The sequence below is a fragment of the Loxodonta africana genome, chromosome 18, assembly GCF_030014295.1.
Source record: "Loxodonta africana isolate mLoxAfr1 chromosome 18, mLoxAfr1.hap2, whole genome shotgun sequence".
NCBI classification, from domain to species: Eukaryota; Metazoa; Chordata; class Mammalia; order Proboscidea; family Elephantidae; genus Loxodonta; species Loxodonta africana.
Window position 1 is genome coordinate 75,394,637 of NC_087359.1, and position 20,943 is coordinate 75,415,579.

The 20,943-nt window shown below is 41.1% G+C and overlaps 1 protein-coding gene across 8 annotated transcripts in view; it reads right to left on the minus strand.

Annotated features, from left to right (window-relative positions):
* Nucleotides 1-2,855: 2,855 nt before the first annotated feature.
* Nucleotides 2,856-20,943, minus strand: part of LOC135227178 (zinc finger protein 18-like) — a 33,426-nt gene continuing 15,338 nt past the window's right edge. For 7 of the 8 annotated variants that reach the window (XM_064271788.1, XM_064271789.1, XM_064271787.1 and 4 more), the window contains 4 exons: nt 15,455-15,539; nt 14,771-14,878; nt 13,559-13,651; nt 2,856-9,924 (listed from right to left, as the gene is read on the minus strand). In XM_064271788.1, the coding sequence (XP_064127858.1) occupies nt 9,137-9,924; nt 13,559-13,651; nt 14,771-14,878; nt 15,455-15,539 (1,074 nt within the window). In that variant the 3' untranslated portion in view covers nt 2,856-9,136. The remainder of the gene's footprint in view (nt 9,925-13,558; nt 13,652-14,770; nt 14,879-15,454; nt 15,540-20,943) is intronic. The other variant, XM_003416793.4, reaches the window with a different exon arrangement.

Genomic DNA, 20,943 nt, shown 5'->3' on the forward strand with positions numbered 1-20,943 from the left:
TCCCTTTATACCCCGGGCTCTCCGTTTCCTCACTTGTGTTATTTTTGTTCCTTTTATAAAAAAAAAAAAAAAAAAAAACCAAACCCATTGCCATCGAATAGATTCTGACTCATAGAGACCCTATAGGACAGGGTAGAACTGCCCCATAGAGTTTCCAAGGAGCACCTGGCGGATTTGAACTGCCAACCTTTAGGGTAGCAGCCGTAGCACTTAACCACTACACCACCAGGGTTTCCATTCCTAGGCCTGCCTAATCTTTAGCACAGAAGAAGGATGAAGCACTCAGCTCCCGTAAATACCACAGCCTTAGAAACCCTACGCTGCTGTTGTTGTTAGGTACTTTTGAGTCAGTTCCAACTCATAGTGACCCCTACGTACAACAGAAAGAAACACTGCCCGGTCCTGCGCCATCCTCACAATCATTGTTATGCTTGAGCCCATTGTTGCAGCTAATGTGTCAGTTCATCTCATCTCATCTCATTGAGGGTCTTCCTCTTTTTCGCTGACCCATTACTTTACCAACCATGATGTCCTTCTCCCGGGACTGATCCCTCCTGTCAATATACTGCTGCAGCCACTTTTGAATAATCTTCAGCAAAATTTTACTTACATGTGATATTAATGATATTGTTCAATAATTTACAAATTTGGTTGGATCACTTTTTTTTGAATAGGCATAAATATGAATCTCTTCCAGTCGGTTGGCCAGGCAGCTGTCTTCCAAATTTCTTGGCATAGAAGAATGAGCACTTCCAGTGCTGCATTCCTTTGTTGAAAGATCTCAATTGGTATTCCATCAATTCCTGGAGCCTTGTTTTTTCCCAATGCCTTCAGTGAAGCTTGGACCTCTTCTTTCAGCACCATCGATTATTGATCATATGCTACTTCCTGAAATGGTTGAATGTTGACCAATTCTTTTTGATACAGTGACTCTAAATTCCGTTCATCTTCTTTTGATGCTTCCTGCATCCTTTAGCATTTTCACCATAGAATCTTTCAATACTGCAACTCGAGGCTTGAATTTTTTCTTCAGTTCTTTGAGCTTGAGAGATGCCGAACATGTTCCACCCTTTTGGTTTTCTATCTCCAGGTCTTTGCACAATGTCATTATAATACTTTACTTTGTCTTCTTGAGCCACCCTTTGAAATCTTCTGTTCAGCTCTTTCGTCATTTCACTTTAGCTACTCGACGTTCAAGAGCAAGTTTCAGAGTCTCTTCTGACATCCATTTTGGTCTTTTCTTTCTTTCCAGTCATTTTAATGCCCTGTTGCTTTCTTCATGTATGATGTCCTTGATGCCACTGCACAACTCATCTGGTCTTCAGTCATTAGTGCTCAATGCATCAAATCTATTCTTCAGATGGTCTCTAAATTCAGGTGGGATATACTCAAGGTCATACCTTGGCTCTCATGGACTTGTGCTAATTTTCTTTGGTTTCACCTTGAACTTGCATATGAGCAACTGATGGTCTGTTCTGCAGTTGGGTCCTGGCCTTGTTCTGACTGATATTGAGCTTTTCCATCGTCTCTTTCCACAGATGTAGTCGATTTGATTCCTGTGTATGCCATCTGGCGAGGTCCACGTGTACAGTCACCATTTATGTTGTTGAAAAAAGGCATTTGCAATAAAGAAGTCTTTGGTCTTGCAAAATTCTATTATGCAATCTCTGGCATCACTTCTATCACCAAGGTCATATTTTCTAACTACTGATTCTTCATTTCCAGCTTTCACATTCCAATCACCAGTTAATTATCACTGCATCCTGACTGCATGTTCGATCAATTTCAGACTGCAGAAATTGGTAAAAATCTTGAATTTCTTCATTTTTGGCATTAGTGTTTGGTGTGTAAATTTGAGTAACAGTTGTATTAACCGGTCTTCCTTGTAGGCGTGTGGATATTATCCTATCATTGACAGCATTGTACTTCAGTGTAGATCTTGAAATGTTCTTTTCGAGGATGAATGCAACACTATTCCTCTTCGTCATTCCAAGCATAGTAGACCATATGATTGTCCAATTCAAAACGGCCAATACCAGTCCATTTCAGCTCTCTAGTGCCTAGGATATCAATGTTTATGCACTCCATTTCATTTTTGACCATTTCCAGTTTTCCTAAATTGCATTATATCTGTAGATCTCTTTGGATGGAACCAACATTTTAACAATGCTGAGTATTCCTATCCATGAGCATGGTATGCTTTTCCACTTATGTAGGTCTCTTTTGGTTTCTTGCAATACTGTTTTGTGTGTGTGTGTGTGTGTGTGTAGGTCTTTTACATTCCTGGTTAGATTTATTCCCAAGTATTTTATCTTTTGGGGGGCAATTACAAATGGTATAGTTTTCTTGATTTCCTTTTCAAAGTTCTCTTTGTTGGTGTACAGGAATCTGATTTTTGTATGTTGATCTTGTATCCTGCTACTTTGCTGAATCTATTAGTTCCAGTAGATTTCTTGTGGAATCTTTGGGGTTCCCTAAGTATAGCAGCATATCATCTGTAAATAGGGATAGTTTTACTTCTTCCATTCCAATTTGGATGACCTTTTTCTTGCAATATTGCTGTAGTTAGGAATTCCAGCACAATGTTAAATAGGAGTAGTGATAGAGGACATCATGGACTTGTTCCCGTTTTCAGGGGGATTGCTTTCAGCTTCTCGATGTTGAGAATAACGTTAGTTAGCTGTTGGTTTGGATACATGCCCTTTATTATGTCAAGGAATTTCCCTTCTATTTCTATTTGAGGGTTTTTATAAGGAATAGGTGTAGACCTTTATTGAATGTCTTTTCTGCATCAATTAAGATGATCATGTGATTCTCTTATTTATGTGATGGATTATGTTTTACGTTGCACCATCCTTGCATACCTTGTATGAATCCCACTTGGACATTTTTTTTTTTTTACATGCTGTTGAATTGTATTGGCTAGAATGTCATTGAGAATTTTTACATCTATATTCATGAAAGCTATTGGTCTGTAATTTTTTTTTCTGTGGTGCTTTTGCCAGGCTTTGGTATCAAGGTTATGCTGCCTTCATAGAATGAATTTGGAAGTATTTCTTCCTTTTTTATGCTCTAAATAGTTTTAGTAGTACTGGTGTGAGCTCTTTGAATGTTTGGTAGAATTCTCCAGTGAAGCTGTCTGGTCCAGGGCTTTTTGTGTTTGTGTGAAGAATTTTTTATTACCCTTTCAATCTCTTGTTATGGGTCTGTTCAGCTTTTCTATCTCAGTTTGTGTTAAGTAGTTAGGGTGTTTCTAGAAACTTGCCCATTTTCTGTAGGTTCTCAAATTTTTTGGAGTACAATTTTTCATAGTATTCCGTTATGATCCTTTTCATTTCAGCTGGGTCTGTTGTAATGTCCCCCATCTCACTTATTTATATTATTTGCTTCCTCTCCTGTTTTTCTTATGTCAGTTCTCCTGTTTTTCTTTTGTCAGTTTAGCCAATCGTCAATTTTGTTAATCTTTTCAAAGAACCAACTTTTGATCCTGTTGATTCTATTGCTTTTCTGTTCTCTATTTCATTTATTTCTACTCTTTTATTATTTCCTTTCTTCTGGTGCCCGTGGCCTTCTTTTGCTGTTCTCTTTGTTCACGTTGTAGGGCTAACATTTTTATTTTGGCACGTTCTTTTTTGATGAGTACGTTTATTGCTATAAATTGACCTCTGAACACTGCCTTTGCTGTGTCCCAAAGGTTTTGGTACGATGCGTTTTCATTCTTATTTGCTTCTAAGAATTGATTATCTCTTTAAATTTCTATTACCAAGTTGTTTTTAAGCAGGGTGTTCTTCAGTTTCCATGTATTTAATTTTTTTCTTGTTCTCCCTGTTATTGATTCCTCCTTTATGGCCTGGTGCTTAGAGAGAATGCTTTGCATTATTTCAATATTTTGGATTTTATTGAAGGTTGCTTTGTGGCCTAAAATGTGGTTTATTCTGGAAAATGTTCCAAATGCATTGGAAAATAATGTACACTTTGCTGCTGATGGGTGGAGTGTTTATATATATGTCTATGAGGTCAAGTTGGTTGATTTGGGCCTTTAGCTCTTCTTTATCTTTTTTGAATCTTTCTAGATGTTCTGTTCTTTACTGACGGTGATGATGTGTGGGAGTCTCCTACTATTACTGTGGAACTATCTTTTCAGAGTTTTTTTTTTTTTTGGAGCCCTGTTGTTGGGTGCATAGGTCTTTATTAGAGTTATGCCTTCTCGGAGGAATGTCCCTTTAATCATTATATAATGTCCTTCCTTGTCTTTTATGGTGGATTTTGCCTTAGTCTATTTTATCTGAGATTAGTATTGCCAGTGTCGTACTTTTTAGGTTATTTTCTCCATCCTTTGATTTTTAATATATTTATGCCTTTGCATCTGAGGCATGTCTCTTGTAGCCAGCATATGATGTGTCATGTTTGATTTTGGGTTTTTTTTGTTTTTTAATCCATTCTGCCACTCTGTCTCTTTACGGGTGCACTTAAGACATTTATATTCAGTGTGATTATTAATAGGTATGAGTTTGTAGCTGGCATATTGTGCTTTGTGTGTGGGGGGGTACCAATTTCTTGTTCCTCTTACTTTCCTGTGCTGAATTACTTTTGCTTGTGGATTTTCTTTTCTTTCATTATTATATATTTCATGTTTGCTGTGTTTTTATGTTTTTCTTTTTTATTCTGAAGACTAGGTTTGTTAACTTTCTTTGTGGTTACCATGAAATTGACCCTTATCTTCCTAAGTTTGAAAGTCTTTTAATACTTGATATCTTCTCCATTGGAAGTGCTACACCCACAGTTTATTCCCCCTTTTATTATTTTGATATTGCTGTCATTCACATATTGATGCCTTTGTTTCCCTGATTTAAGTCTTTTAGCTTTGTTTTATTACTAAGAGTTCTTTACCTCCGTTGGTATCTGACACTGTCCTGTGTCCTAGACTTTTGTTGTCTGATGTTGTTGGTTTTCTAATTGATGGGCTCCTTTTTTTTTTTTTCTTTAATATGTCTTATACTTGGTTTGGTTTTTACAAATTTCCATAATTTCTGTTTACCTGGAAATGTCCTAACTCTAACTGTGCCATCGTATTTAAGAGAGAATTTTGCAGTATATATTATTCTTAGTAGTTTCTTCCTTTCAAGATTTTATATATGTGTTCTCATTGCCTTCTTGCCTGCATAGTTTCTGCCAAATAATGAGATTGGTCTTGCTTCCCTCTTGTGACTTTTCAATTTACTCAAGATGTTCTCAGGATTCTTTGTCTTTGGTTTTGACAAGTGTGATTATGTCTTGGTGATTTTCGTTTGGGTCTATTCTATATGGATGGTAAGCTTTTCATCTTTTTGTCAGCAAATCTTCAACAATCTTCCCTGTGTTTGCCATTTTCTCCTTCTGTTCTGGAACTCCGATCATGAGCCAGTTTTTACACCTGATTGCATCTCACATAATTCTTTTTCTTCATTCTTTTCTCTGATTTTTCCTCAAAGTGGCGCCCATGGGTTTATCTTCAATGTCACTGATTCTGTCTTCCACTGTTTCAAATTTGCTCCTAAAACAACTTCTATTGAGTTGTCCACTTCTGAAATTTTATCTTTTGGATTTCTAGTTGTTGTTCTTGTAGTATTTTCCCAAATTCTTCTATTGCTTTGTCTGTGTTTTCATTGATTTGGGCTTTTTTTTTTTTTTTAACTTGGTTTGTCTGGTTTCCTTGATCTCTTTCCTAATATCTTGAAGAGCCCTAAATATTCCTCTTTTTAATTCCATATCACAGAGTTCCACTGCTTTTTTTTCTAGTGGAAGGTTATCTTATTCTTTATTTTGGTCACTTGCTGGAGCCATCTGTCCTGCTTTTCTGTATATTTTGATATTATCGTCTGTCTCTGAGACATTAAGGTATTATTTTATTTACTAATTGTATGTTCATTTGTTTCACCCTGCTTTTTTGTTTTGTTTTCATATGCCAGGGTGGGCAGGCCAGGCATGCTTTTCTGCTTGCTCATCTATAGGCAGCATGAAGGGGGCTGACGGCAAGAGGGGGAATGTGGTGTATGGGGCTTAGTGGGTGGGAGAAAGAAAAGGAGAAAAAAAGAAAATAATTAAAATTAAAAATGGTGGCACAGAAGGGGATGGTGATTGGAGGTGGACTGGACCTAGGCGACGGTGGAAAGTGAGGAGAAGTGACATACAGAGCTAGGTAGGAGAATGGAACAAAAGAAAAAAAATGGCAGCATGGTAGGAACCAATGGGTGGGGGCAGTTCAGACCCAGGGCAGCAGCAGACCAGTGGCTTTCTAGCCACAGAGACACGGCAGGGGACAGCAGGAAGGGGAGTAGATGGTGTAAAGGGCTAGGTGGGAGGGAGATAGAGAAGAGCGATAAAAAGCTGCACAGCAGGAGGGGGTGGGGTGGTGGGGGCAACTCACATTGTGGACCATGGAGGTGGGGGCTGCCAGGATGCGGAGGTTCTTACTTCTACTCACCAGAAGGGTGAAGGGTGGGAAAGCATGTTTCTCTGGTTACCAGGTGCTTGTCACCTTTTGGGAGCTCCATGAAGTTGCCTTCCCACACTCCTGTCCAGGCTCATTGCTGGCTGTGTTTCAAGACGGCCATGCTGTACCATATTAGTTGACAGGAGACCTCCACTCTGTATCTCTCCTCTTTCTCTGTTCTCCATCAGTTTCTTCTTCCATTTGGTGTTTAGTTCTTTATTCCCTTATTTGATGCTTAGGGTTCCAGGATTGATGTCTGTATCTGTTTTACTTAGTTTTTCAGGTCTTTGCAGCAGAGGGATAGCATGGTATGTCTGTCTAGGGTGCCACGTTGGCTCTGCTCCCTCCTCTAAAGCTTTCTAACCTGTTTTCTAAATTTTCTTCCGTGGAACAAATTTTCACTTGAAGCCCAAAAGGTTCCACGATTTTAATGAGGTATAAAGAGCTCCATGGGGAGGTCTGCTTAGTAAGAAACACCTGGGATGTCCCAGTATCCCTTTTAGTATCATTATGCCCTCATGTCCCCACACTTATTTTTTAATCAAATACTATTCACAGCAGTGGTTCTCAAACTTAAGCAGGTGTCAGAGTCCACTGAAGAGCTTGTCAAAACAAAGATTTCTGGGCCCCACCTCTGAGTTTCTGATTCACTAAGTCTCTAGTTCAGTAAGTCTAACAAGAAGCATATGCCACTGGTCCAGGGATCACACTTTGAGAAACAGATTTAAAGCATCAAATCCTGCATCTACAAATCTTTGTTATGCAGAATACGGAATCCAGTGCCAAGTCCTCCATGTTTTTCCTGCTTTTAGCCTGGGAGTTCCTACACCCCCTTACATGGGGTGTTCTCCCTCATTTTCAGTTAACAGATTCCTCCTGGTTATGGATTGAATTGCGTTCCCCCCAAAAATGTGTGTCAATTTGGCTAAGCCATGATTTCCAGTATTGTGTGGCTGTCCTACATTTTGTGATCTAATACAAATTTCCTATGTGTTTTAAATCCTAATCTCTGCCTGTGGTTAATGAGGCAAGATTCCAAAACCCACCGCTGTCGAGTCGATTCCGGCTCACAGTGACCCTATACAACAGAGTAGACCTGCCCTATAGAGCTTCCAAGGAGCACCTGGAGGATTCGAACTGCCGTCCTCTTGGTTAGCAGCTGTAGCACTTAACCACTACGCCACCATGTGATTTACCCAGAGCATGGCCTACATCATCTTTTATCTTACAAGAGATAAAAGGAGAGAGAAGCAAGCAGAGATATAGGGACCTCACGCCACCAAGAAAGAAGCACTAGGAGCAGAGCACTTACTTTGGATCCAGGGTCCCTGTGCTGAGAAGCTCCTAAACAGAGAAAGCCTTCCCTGGTGGTTGGCACCCTGAATTCAGACTGCTATCCTGTGAGAGAATTTGCTTCTTAAAGCCATCAACTTGTGGCATTTCTGTTACAGTGCTACCAGATAACTAAGACACTCCTGGAACTCAGGGACTCGAATAATTTCAAGTTTGGCCCTCCTCTCCCATTAACTCACTTCCCATTGTTGGTCAAATTATTGGAGTTTACTGCCTATAAACTAATCTGTTTTCAGGAAGATAGCTCTGTCTTGTTCATTAGCATCTTCCTTCCAGATCTCACCCAAAAGAGTACAATATAGCCAGGCACAAAAAGGACAGAATGAAAGGGAGGTGGAAGTCTCACTATACACGAGAAAGAGGACTTTTCAGCATGTGTCTGTGGAAGCCTAGGTCACTTGTACAGGTTAGATATGTGTCAATAAACCTCTAGGCAATGCTATCGACTGATATCTTCCTAACACCTTCAGACAAAATGAGGTAATTTCAAAGCATAGAGCACTTTGGCACAAATGATCATCTAAATGAATGTCACGACAAAGACAGGCAGCTCGAGTGGCACCAGCAAGTGGACACCAAAGACAGACCAATCTGAGACAACACGGTGCCTAGCACTGGCCAAGCTCTCACAACCTAGTGCTTAGGTTAGCACTGTCATATCACTGTTCTGCTCTATTCTAAACTTGATAGGTCTGCATGGGCTCAACTAGGAGCTCAACTACCATTTAGGATCTTCCGTGAGAAAATGCATGTTGAGTGACAGTCAACACACCGTGAACATTTCAGACACAAATGAGATGGGGAGTGACTCTACTAAGTTTATTTAAAACAAGGACACTTCAAGTTCATTTTTCACCCGTATGTCAAGGAACACATAAGAATACTCCAGTCCTCTTTGTCTGCCTGCCCTTCTGTACCAGGAAGATATGTTCTGGACCAGCTCTAAAGGGCTGAAGTTCTTCCCATGAAGAATAGCTGCTCTGTTAAATTCTTCTCAGATGACACCTCTAAAGCTCAATCTCCAAATGATACTTTTTTCCCAAGGGGTCCAACAGAAGACTCTAAGCAAGGTGATGAACTGACAGATGAAGGCAATTCTTTCTCCTGATGCAGAAGCAAGAAATTAAGCTGCCATGAAATCCAGTCCAGGAGCCCAATCTATTCTCCAACTTCAAAACCACCTACAGCTTCTCCCTTCTCCAATCCATGAAAATAGACTAGGAATACAAGAGGTGCAATTCCTGCAGATGATTCAAAAAGCTACGTGTTTTTAATTGGACTGAGAGATAGAAATGGGATAAAAGAGTCTTGCTATTGAAAGGACTTCTTCCCCAAGTGGGATTTTCGATGTTTATCGAGGCTCGAGCTCCAACTGAATCTTTTCCCACATCGCGAGCACTTATAAGGTTTCTCTCCCGTGTGGACCCTCTGATGTCTATTAAAGTCTGACCTCTGAATGAAGCTTTTTTCACAGATGGAACATTTATAGGGTTTCTCTCCCGTGTGAATTTTCTCGTGGTGGCGCAATCCAGACAAGTCGCTGAAGCCTTTCCCACAGTGACTGCACTTACAAGGCTTCTCTCCTGTGTGGATTCTCTGATGTTTCACGAAGTCTGAACTACGCAGAAAGGCTTTTTTGCAGGTGTGGCACTGAAAGTACGTCTCTCCGGTGTGAGTTCTCTGGTGAAACACAAGCTGAGAATGCCTGTAAAAGGTTTTCCCACACTCTCTGCAGGTAGGGAGCTTCTGGGCCATGGGGGGTCTCAGCTGATCTTTCTGGGGGGCCTCTGGCTTCTCCTCGAGCCACAGCACAGACAGTGCTCCTCCTGGGTGAGGATCTGGCAAATGCTGGCCTGGCTGTTTCCCAGAACTCCTTTCCTGAGGAGAGGGCTGCTCCCCTCTCCCCTCTACCTGGAGGTTTCCCCGCGCCTCAGGGAGATGCTGCCCTCCAAAGTGTCTTGGCTCATCCTCACTGAAGAAGCCACTCACAGAAGCCTGAGGAATGACCTCTCCAGAGATGTCACAGGAGGCATCTGGAGGTCCCTGGTCCCTATAATTTTCCAAGTTCACTTTTTCTTTGTCATTCTCCTGCCTATCTCCTGCAAGAAGAAAAAAGAATATTTAAAACAGTTCAGTAAATTTTATGTCCTGTTTTCTAACTTATATGCCAAAGAAAGGAGCATCATAAAACATGGTTTCTTTCTACCAAAAGGGCATCAGTGAGTGAGGAAAAACAACATCATCCAGCCTGAAGGCCTGGCACTGCACTTAGCCTACCCTGTGTTCAAGTGTAAGTGGTTCTATATCAAGCTTTGTATCACTATATAGTAAATCATGCCACTTATCAGTTTTACATTAATTCTCCCATTCACGAGTAATCCAAAAACTCATGAAATGCAGTAATTTGTCATTTTACAATGGATTTACTGCTGTGAGGCTACAATGCAAAAGTGAATCCCTCGGTTTGTGCTTCAAACCACTATCTATGTGTCCTTTATTAACTCCCAGAAAAAGTTAACATTTTGTTTTTCTCATCGTAACTCAGGTTTTCGGTTAACATCACTACACAAAGATGCACACTTTAGATTTTTATTTCAGTGGCAGAACTCATTTTCATATGTTTGTATATTTCTTTATTCCTGTAAGCTAAAGAAACAATTTACCTTATTCTTTCATATTATCAGTGTCTTTCAAGGCCAAAATTACTTGCTCCAGAGCTAGACCTGAGCTTGCTAATCTACAAATTCCTCTCAAATGACAAAGGTACTTTCTCTTGCCTTAAAGTCTTTATAAATATTATTTTTAAGGGTTGAATAATGGTCCATTACAGAAATGAACTACACATAAGTTGTTTAAGAGTTCTCCTACTATAGAAAATTTATTTACTGTGTTTTTGCTATCTGTTATAAATAATGCTGTAACAGGCAATTTTTCTTCATAAGTTTTGTCCCCATTTGTGACCAATACATTAAGAAACATTCCTCCAAGCAGAATTACTGTATCAACATACATGAATGTTAAGGTTCTTGGTACCAGTTGCCATTAGCTATCGAGTCTCTCCAACTCATGGTGCTCCATGTTTGTCAGAGTAAAGCTGTGCTCCATAGGGTTTTCAGAGGCTGATTTTTTCACAGTTAGATATCAGGGCCTTTCTTTAGAGGCACTTTTATGAGGACTCGAACCTCTAACCTTTCAGTTAGCAGCTGAGTGCGTTTAAGGTTCCCATCACCCAAGGACTAAAGCTCTTGATACCTACTGCCAAAGAAATTTCCACAGCAACTATGCCATCTTATGGCGTTTTAAGTGTTCAATACTTAAGTACAGAATGTTTTTAAGTATTTACCATTTGGATAGGTGAAAAATGTTTTTTCATTGTTTTAAATTTTAATTCCTTAGTTATTAAAGGATGAAACTATTGTTCACATTTATGAGTTACTCTTCATGCTCCAAGACTACTATTTTTCAATGGAAAAGTCATTTTTTATCAACTTACATTAACTCTTTCTATATTAAAAAAAAAATCATTATCTGCCATATTCATGGAAAATGTTTTCCATCAATTTGTTTACACTATCTTTCAGGTTTTTTAATATGCACCGAAGTTATGGTTTTTTTCTATTTAAATATAGTCAAGTCTATTAACCATTTCCTTAATGATTTCTTCAATAGCTTTTATATTTAAATTTTATATATTAAATTTTCCCATTCAGACATCAGTTAAATATATACTTATTTTCTTTTTTTTTAATCTTATTTTCATAGTTTATCTCTTTTCAGTCTGCTTTCATCTCATTTTGGTATGCTGTTCTTGTTGTTGGGTACCGTCAACTCAATTCCAGCTCATAGTAATCCAGTGTCACAGGCTAGAACTGTCCCATAGGGTTTTCTGGGATGTAATCTTTACCACAGCAGATCACCAGGTATTTCTCCCAGAGTCAATAAGTGGGCTCAAACTCCCAACTTCTCCGTTAGCAGCTGAGTGCTTAACCATAGCACCACCAGGGCTGTGCTATGAAATACATAAAATCTCAACACTGTTCATTCAACACTGACTCGTCCTACTGATTTGTGTTGCTTCTTCCTCCATCATGTGTAAAGTTCTTACATAGACCAGCTTCTCTTCCTAGGCTGCTTTTTCTGTTCATTGATCTGCTCATCAATTTTTACATGAGTATCACATTATCTTAATGATCTGACCTTTATAATACATCTATGACCAACCACTTGCTGCTGTTGAACGGACTCCAACTCATGGCGACCCCATGTGCGTCAGAGTAGAACTGTGCTCCACAGGGTTTTCAATGGCTTTTTCAGAAGGAGATCACCAGGCCTTTCTTCCAAGCACACTGAGTGGACTCAAATCTCCAATCTTTCAGTTACCAGCTAACACTTAACTGCATCACCCAGGGACTTGGTAATACAACAGACTCTACTTTTCCAGATCTAATATTCGTGAACTTTCTCCATTCAAAACTTTTTTTTTTTTTTAAACTATACTTGCCTATTGAATTCTTGCAGATAAACTGAAGGGTCATTTTCTCAAATACTAGAAAAATACAGAAAATATTCATGGCGATTTTGATGAGCAGTAAGAGTCCAATGGCTTTTGAGGCTCACTCTCCTGCTGGCCTGCTCTAACTATGAGCTCTTCATCCTTGTGGACAATCAAAACAGCACATGCGCTCTCTCCTGTAATTTTGACCCTTGATCCTAGTCCAGATCTGGCAGACTAGCTAATTACTGTATCTCTGAGACAAGTCCTTTTCCATGTTGTTCCTGATGCATCTACGTTCATCCAGGATCTTGTTTCAGCGACCTGAACTCCTGCACCAGCCGCCCACTGGGTGGCCCACAGAGTGCCGTTCCTCCAAGCGTTTCCAGTCCATCCTGTATATGCTGCCAGATTAATCTTCCTAAACCTTTCTCCAAGTATTGTCTTCACTTAAGAACCTACAATGGCTTTTCTTTGCCTATCCAGGCAGGCCGACCTTCTAGACTCTCCACAGTCTAGGAGCTAATGGGGCCAGGGCAGCAGGTGAGATGAGGCAGAAAAAAACAGAATGAGTAGTGATGTAGTCATCTGTATATTCCAGATAAAAATCCCACTGCAATGACCTCTAAAGTAGTATTTTCAAATCTTTCAGACTGCTAACGCCGTAAGACACATGTACACCAATGTTCAATGCAGCACCATTCACAATGGCCAAAAGGTGGAAACAACCAAAATGTCCATCTACAGATAAATGGATACACTAAATGTGGTAAGTTCACACAACAGACTACTGCTCAGCCATAAAGAAAAATGAAGTCCTGATACATGCCACAATATGAACGGACCTTGAAAACATTATGCTGAGTGGAACAAGTTAATCACAAAAGGAAAAATATTGTATGATCTTATTCATATGAAACACTTAAGACAGACATATGTATAGCGACCAAAGTTTATTAGTGGTTACCAGGGGCAGGAGGGAGAGTAGAAGAGGTAGTAAAAGCACTGAGTTTCTGTTCATGGTGATGGAAACTCTGGCAACAGATACTGGTGATAGCTGCACAACAGTACTAATGTTATGATCAGTCACTAAATTGTACACTTGAAAAACATTAAATTGGCAAATGTTATGTTATATACATTTTTACAAGAATTTTTTTTAAATGCATTTACACTGAAATACTGTATTCAGACACATATATTCCAAACAGAAATTTCCTGAAATACTGCCTACTACTTACCCCTACTGTATTTGAGGCATCTGATATTTTCTATCTTCTCTTTCATTTTTTTAAAATGCTGGCTGCAACTCAGTAAAATGATTTCATAGCCCACTGATGGATCATAAAAGACAGTTTGAAAAATACTGCTCCAAAGGAATCCTTGTAAAATAGTGTAATGATAAACATACTGCTTAAAATTAAAATCCAGTCTCAGTTGATGCCTGGTCTTCTGTGGTATATCAGCAAAGGAAAATACTTCATTAGATCCCACTGAGGAGAAGGAGCAGCTTGTTGTACAATCTCCAATCTTTGCTCCTTCCTTTTTTCCATGGTACTAGCATTTACGGTACATGTAAAAGTGTGTGTGTGTATATGTGGGTGTGTGTGGCGTACGTCTATACCAGTGCCGGTTGCCACTGAATCAGCTCTGAACCATGGCGACTCTATGGGTGTCCGAGGAGAACTGTGTTCCCTAGGGTTTTCAACGGCTGATTTTCCTGTGGTATGTCACCTAGCCCTTCTTCTGTGGTGCCTCTGGGTGGACTCGAACAGCCAACCTTTTGGTTAGAAGCCAGTATGTATGATTGACAGGTTGTTCATAACTGCAATGTCTTAGAAAGAGTGTAGAAGGCAAAAGGTGACTAATATTTCACAAGGGAACAGGTTCAGGTTTCTTCTTACCCAGTCTCAAAATGCATGATTTAAATGAAGTATTTGTTGCTGCTACTGCTTAATGAAAGTTAGGAGCACAGAGAGCAGATGAAGCATTTTTTTCTGTTTTTTTGTGTGTTTTATTTTGTGGAGGCTGAGCTGGTTACTATTCATTACAACCAGAATAAGAGAAGTCTAGTTGCTCTGAACCTTCTTGCCAGAAAGGGTAATGATGGCTGTTAGATAATCTTTCTTTTAGTAGAATTTTACCCGTATTTGTATTGGTCTCAATCTGTACTATCTTAATTCTCACTGAGAAAAAGCTATCACAACAGTTTTACAAACAAGACTGAAGAGACCAGGTATGATGTGTCCTCATTCTTCCGCCATTAATTCTATGTGTCAACAGCCCTATAACCAGAGACGAGAAGACCCAACCTCAGTATTCCAACTGCACTGACCCAACCATGCCTAGTTATGCCAATGGAATAGAAACCAAAGGCCTGCCACCTCCACCGCCACACCCAACTTAACCAGGAGAGGTCAGAAACAGCTCAGGACCAATGGAAGATCACTCACCTGTGCAAGCCTGCATTGAGATCTTCTCCCTGGCATGAAGGTGGAGTCTTCCCCGCTCCTGCCCATGCTCTGCTGAATTAGCCCGGTCAGGTTTGGGGCTGGAAATGTCTGAGAGAGAGGTAAGTGTGTGGGCCTGGCTGAGTGGTCAGGGCTGGAAGCTAATGCTGTGTCTCTCACATCCTAACTAAACATGAAGAGCACGTCAGGAATCTCACCTTAGCAGGGTGTGTGGGACTTGTCAGAGACTAGTACTCACAAGATCACCAGGAAACATGCTGAAAACTAGAAAAAGGAGAGTCTGAGCAGGTCGACAGAAAGGTCTGCAGACCACCTGGGAGGCTGGGACAAGGGTAGTGACCAAGGCTGCAACCACGTTTGGAGGAGGCATTGTGGTTTAGTGGAAAGAGCACAGACTCAAAGCCAGCTACACTGAGTTCCATCCTGACTCAGCACTTACAACAGATGTAACAGGGAGCCAATGACTCGATTTGACACTCACTCTCATCACCTTTAAATCAGGACTACCACCACCCATTTCACAGCGCTGCCGTGGAGATCAGAGGAGTTGCTGTATGTAACGCACCACTAGAGCCCCAGGCACCCAATGCAAGGAAGTTCTTACTACAGCTCTGCCAGCTCCAAGAGACACTGCCTAAGAGCTTCACAGTCCCTCCATGTCCTCACCTTCTGAGACCATTTTCCCATAGGCCTCTAGCATGAGATCCCAGTAGTACTCCTTTTGAGTAGAATCCAGGTGCCTCCACTGCTCCTGGAAAAATACAATGTTGTGACCATAAACATGGCTCCAAACAAAGGATTTGAACCCTGCCCTTCCTGCCCATAGTAAAACTGAGAAGGAAGGAATGTGCCTTAGGATCCTGGGCATAAAAAAAATAGAAGACTTGAAAAATCATAGAAGAGGGATTCAAGGGAAGAAGAGGCCAAGAGGGAATCTACAGTCCCTACTTTGTAAATCCTGCCATGATTATAAAATGTTTCAATTTTAGGTTGTGCATGTGTTTTTAAATTGCATGCATTTAAGGGTAAATCCTTCCTGTTGAATGGAGAACACAGCAGGAGGCAGGAGCCTTCTCCACACTCTTTTTTAACTTTCTCAAGTACTTATTATAGGAGCATGACTCCCAATATTTAACTGAAATCTGGAAATTCAAGGAGGAAAAGAAAAAGAAATGGGTTAAAAAGCAAGTGTAAATCGGCAAAAAGGAAGGAAGAATCAATGACAAAGTCAGCTGAGCTGTAAGCCTCACGGTGAAACAAAGACTGGTGGATTCAGAGAAAGAGCTGTACACCCTGAAATCCCCAATAATTCTGGTCTAACATTCAATCAGTGGATGTGTTCTCGGGAACAAGGTGTCCCTCTGTAATCCCCTAAAGGAAACTTCTTTTCCTAGGGAGCTAGGACTCAAAACAGGAAATACCAGCGGGCTAGAGTCTACTGGCATGAATCCAAATTTCAACCTCCCCACCAAGAAGCTAGTTCTGTAGATATTCACCTTCTCTAGCACAGAGATGAGCAGCACATTCTTTGGAGGGACCCAAGTTCCAGCTCTACCACCTTCTAGCTGTGTGACCTTTAGCAACTTACTCAACTTTTCTGAGCCTTACCCTCACCTAATAAAATCCCCAACTAAAAAAAAAAATCAGGTTTAATAGAAATAATCCAAGTGTCACCTCTTTTATAGCACGCTGTACTGCTCATTCATAGCCTTCATCACAGTTTATTTATATCTACGTATAGATATGCACACACACAATTAACTGATTACTATTTGCCTCCACTAGCTTGTAAGCACCATGACAAATGGACTCTATCTGTCATTCTCTCCACTGTACTTCCCCAGTACCCAAGAGCCCACCTAGGAGAAGGAGGCACTCATTTTGTCATCTGGGTGAAATAAAGCAGTTAGCAAGTAAGTCCTCCGTGGATGCTGCATACTATTATGGTTACTATAATATTCAGGCTATGGGGTGATCAGTCTCTCAGACTCACCCCAGGGGACTACAGAGGGAATTCAGGGATTCTATCCACGTCCAGGCAACACAGATGACCAATCAATGGCCATGCATTACGGTCCCTGCCAGACTACAGCCCAAAGGCGTGACAGAGGCATTATGAAGTCACCTTCCTGTCACACACTGTCACACTGAGGGATGCCATTCTCTGTCCTACATCAAGTCGGCCTCTACAACATCAACGGACAGTGGAGAATGGATAAAAGACAAATGGAGATACCAAAAAGTCTTTAATTAGCAGACAGTAAGCACAAGAAAAGGAGAGAAGGGGCTGGATGTTTTAATGTGGAAAGGAAAGGAAGCAAAAAAAAATTACCTCAATATATTTAAGTATTAACTATACAAAAAAACCCAAACCCATCGCCACTGAGTCGATTCCGACTCACGGTGACCGTGCGTGTCACGGCACAAAACTGTTCCTGGTGCCCGCGCGTGTCACAGCACAGAACTGTTCCTGGTGACCATGTCATGGCGCAGAACTGTTCCTTGTGGCCGCAGGTGTCACTGCACGGAACTGTTGCTGGTGACCACGTGTCACAGCACAGAACTGTTCCTGGTGACCATGTCATGGCACAGAACTGTTCCCGGCGCCCATGCGTGTCACGACATGCAACTGTTCCACAGGGTTTTCTTGGCCATAATGTCTAGAGAAGCCTAAAACTAGGTCTTTCTTCTGTGGCACTGCTGGATGCGCACAAAGCACCAACCGTTAGGTCACCAGCCGATTGTAAACCATTCGCGCCACACATTTCTAATGTGAATTTTAATTTTTAATACAAAATATGAATTGGTAGCAGTGTACAGTTACTCTTCTGTGCCTGAAGCTACTTGAATGGCCCCTTGAAAACAACTGGACCATTCCTGTCTTCACACGGGTGAAGACAGGAATGGTCCATCGTCACAGTCTAAACACGAAGACCCTCGGTCAGCCTGGCAGAGAGCAGAATGGGAATCCAAGCAGAGACAATGATTAGTGCCTGCCTCCCTGGGCACAGGGTATTCCATGGGTACCAGACTGTCCCTGCCAAGAACAGGTGAGAACAAGGCAAAAATGATAGAGCCCCCCAAGATCCCCAAAGGCCTCAGTCAGGGCATTTGAAAACCAGAAAAGTCAATTCAGGGGTCTCTGAACAGTGTACCTCCAGCTTAAAGCCACAAACACACTCAAAGATCTGCCAAGAAGCTGGGAAGGCTGGAATAAGATCCCCTATATTTAGGGAAATTGACTCGACGGCACTGTGTTGTTTGTTATGAGATGGGATTGACTGAATATCAAGGGGTTTGGGTTTTTCTTGGTTTTGTATACAGGGGAGACACCAACTGCAGCCATCTTGTCGATTTCCATTTTTATAAGAGGAGGAAAACTTAACTTCCTATTCCTGAAATACAGCAGTGTGGGATGGAATGGGGAAGGTAACACCTTTTACTATGGAAATACCACCACCTCGAGGGTTTAAGAGGTATTACCACAACTGACTCAGTTATTTGTACTGTATCACATTCCCTTAAGTTTCAAAACAGAAGAATGTGAGTAGAACAATCAAGTCCGGGAGGCTCTAACTCAGTTGTGGTTTCTGATGAGGAAGCGCCACATGCAGTGACGCGGCTTCACTACTCTGCGTTAGTCCTTAAATTCCTAATTTCTAGAAGAGATTAGAGGGAGTGGTCACCTGTGTCTTAAAATTACTGTCACTTAAAAAGGATTCCATTAAACACCAAGGTCCTTCTGATGCAACAAAAAATTGTTCTTAGCTTGGAGTACAGGGCCATTGGGATTGGGTCAGGGTGATTTTTCCTGGAGTTGAGTGGTTGTTAATCCATTATCTCACCTAAATATAGGGAATAAATAGTTGTCCGTAAGGAATCAGGGCTGCTGGTTGAACGTTTTGAATCTCTTGAATTAACAAAGTCAGAACAGGTAACGGTTGAGGTGTCCACTCTCCTAGTTAAAAATGTGCTAATAATCGTATCTGCCTTTCATGGGCTGGTTACTCTGCACTTACTACAGAAGCAGCAATAATCATCCAAGTCTGGTTGAAACATTTCACAGAAGGCCCAAACCCTTTTCACCAAGCAACGTTCAGCCTAATAATCTGGTTTCTGGGTACCCTGACAGCATAAACCTTCACCTATTGGCCTGTCTATCTTCTTCTGACTCAAGTACCTGACAATACAATTCCCAAAGAACAGTCCCCTAAAGGTTTGAAACAACGTCTTAGTTAAAGTGCGTTGCTGTGAGCTGGCACTGAATCGACTCCAGCTCACGGCAAGCTCGTGTACGACAGAACAAAACACTGCGTGGTCCTGCCTCATCCCCACAATCATCAGCACGTTCAGGTCCAGGCTGCTGACTGTCTGGCTGTTGTGCCAGTCCATCTCACTGAGGGTCTCTCAAGCTCTTGTTGGCCTCTACATCATCAAACATAAAGTCCTCCTCTAATGACTGATCCCTCCTGATGACATGTCCAAAGCAAGTCACTCGGAAAATGTTCTGTTGTGAATCGTAAGTAGATCACCACGCCTCTCCTGCCAATAGGTCTTAGTCTGGAAGCTTTGCTGAAACCTGTCTGCCATGGGTAATCCTGCTGGTATTTGAAATGCCGGTGTCATAGCTTCTAACAACACTGCAACGTGCAAGCTACCACCATATGACAAACTGACAGACTCGTGGTGGTAAGAGATATAGATTCCTGGAAAACGTTCATTTTCTTCAAATGCAACTTTTCAGACCCGTCAACAATATAATCAATATACACCTGTCCCAGGGACTTCTGTTTCCAGCCAAGACAGAATAACAGGGTTTCAATTTATATTCCTGCCTTAAACAGCCTTAAAATGGAGGCAAAACATACATGAAGAACGGCTCACAATCATTAGCCATTAGAGAAATGCAAAACAAAACTACAATGAGATACCATCTCACCCTAGTAAGGCTGGCATTAATCCAAAAAAACACAAAATAATAAATGTTGGAGAGGTGTGGAGAGACTGGAATACTTATATACTGCTGGTGGGAATGTAAAATGGTACAAACACTTTGGAAATTGATTGGTGCTTCCTTAAAAAGCTAGAACTAGAACTAACATACAATTGAGCAATCCCACTCCTTGGAATACATACTAGAAAAATAAGAGCCTTCACATGAACAGATATATGCACACCCATGTTCATCGTAGTCCTGTTTACAATAGCAAAAAGATGGAAGCAACCAAGGTCCCCATCAGCGGATAAATGGATAAATAAATTATGGCATATTCACATCATGATGGAATACTATACAGGATTTAGAACAACAATGAATCCGTGAAACATCTCGTAACATGGAGGAATCTGGAAGGCATTATGCTGCATGAAATTATAGTCAGTTGCACAAGGGCAAATACTGTTTTAGGCCACTATTATAAGAACTCTAGAAAAAGTTTAAACACAGAAGAAAATATTCTTTGATGATTACAAGGGTAGGGAAGGAGGGAGAAGGGCACTCACTAATTCGATAGTAGACAAAAACTATTTTAGGTGAAGGGAAAGACAACACACAATACCGGAGAGGTCAGAACAACTGGACTAAACCAAAAGCAAAGAAGTTTCCTGAATACAACCAAACGCTTCAAATGGCAGAGTAGCAGGGACAGGGTCTGGGGACCATGGTTTCAGCGGACATCTAGGTGAACCGGCATAACAAAATATATTAAGAAAACATTCTGAATCCAAATTTGGTGAGTGGCATCTGGGGTCTTCAACACTAGCAAGCAGCCATCTAAGATGCACCAATTGGTCTCAACACACCTGGAGCAAAGGAGGATAAAGAACACCAAAGACATAAGGTAAAGATGAGCTCGGGAGACAGAAAGGACCACATAACCACAGATTACACCAGCCTGAGACCAGAAGAACTAGATGGTGCCTGGCTACCATGGATGACTGCCCTGACAGGGAACACAACAGAGGTTCCCTGATGGAGACAGTGGGATGCAGATCTCAAATTCTCGTAAAAAGACCAGACTTAATGGTCTGCTGAGACTAGAGGGACCCCAGAGGTCATGGTCTCCAGACCCTCTGTTACCCCAAGACCGGAACCATTCCCAAAGCCAACTCTTCAGACAGGGATTGGACTGGAATATAAGATAGAAAATGATACT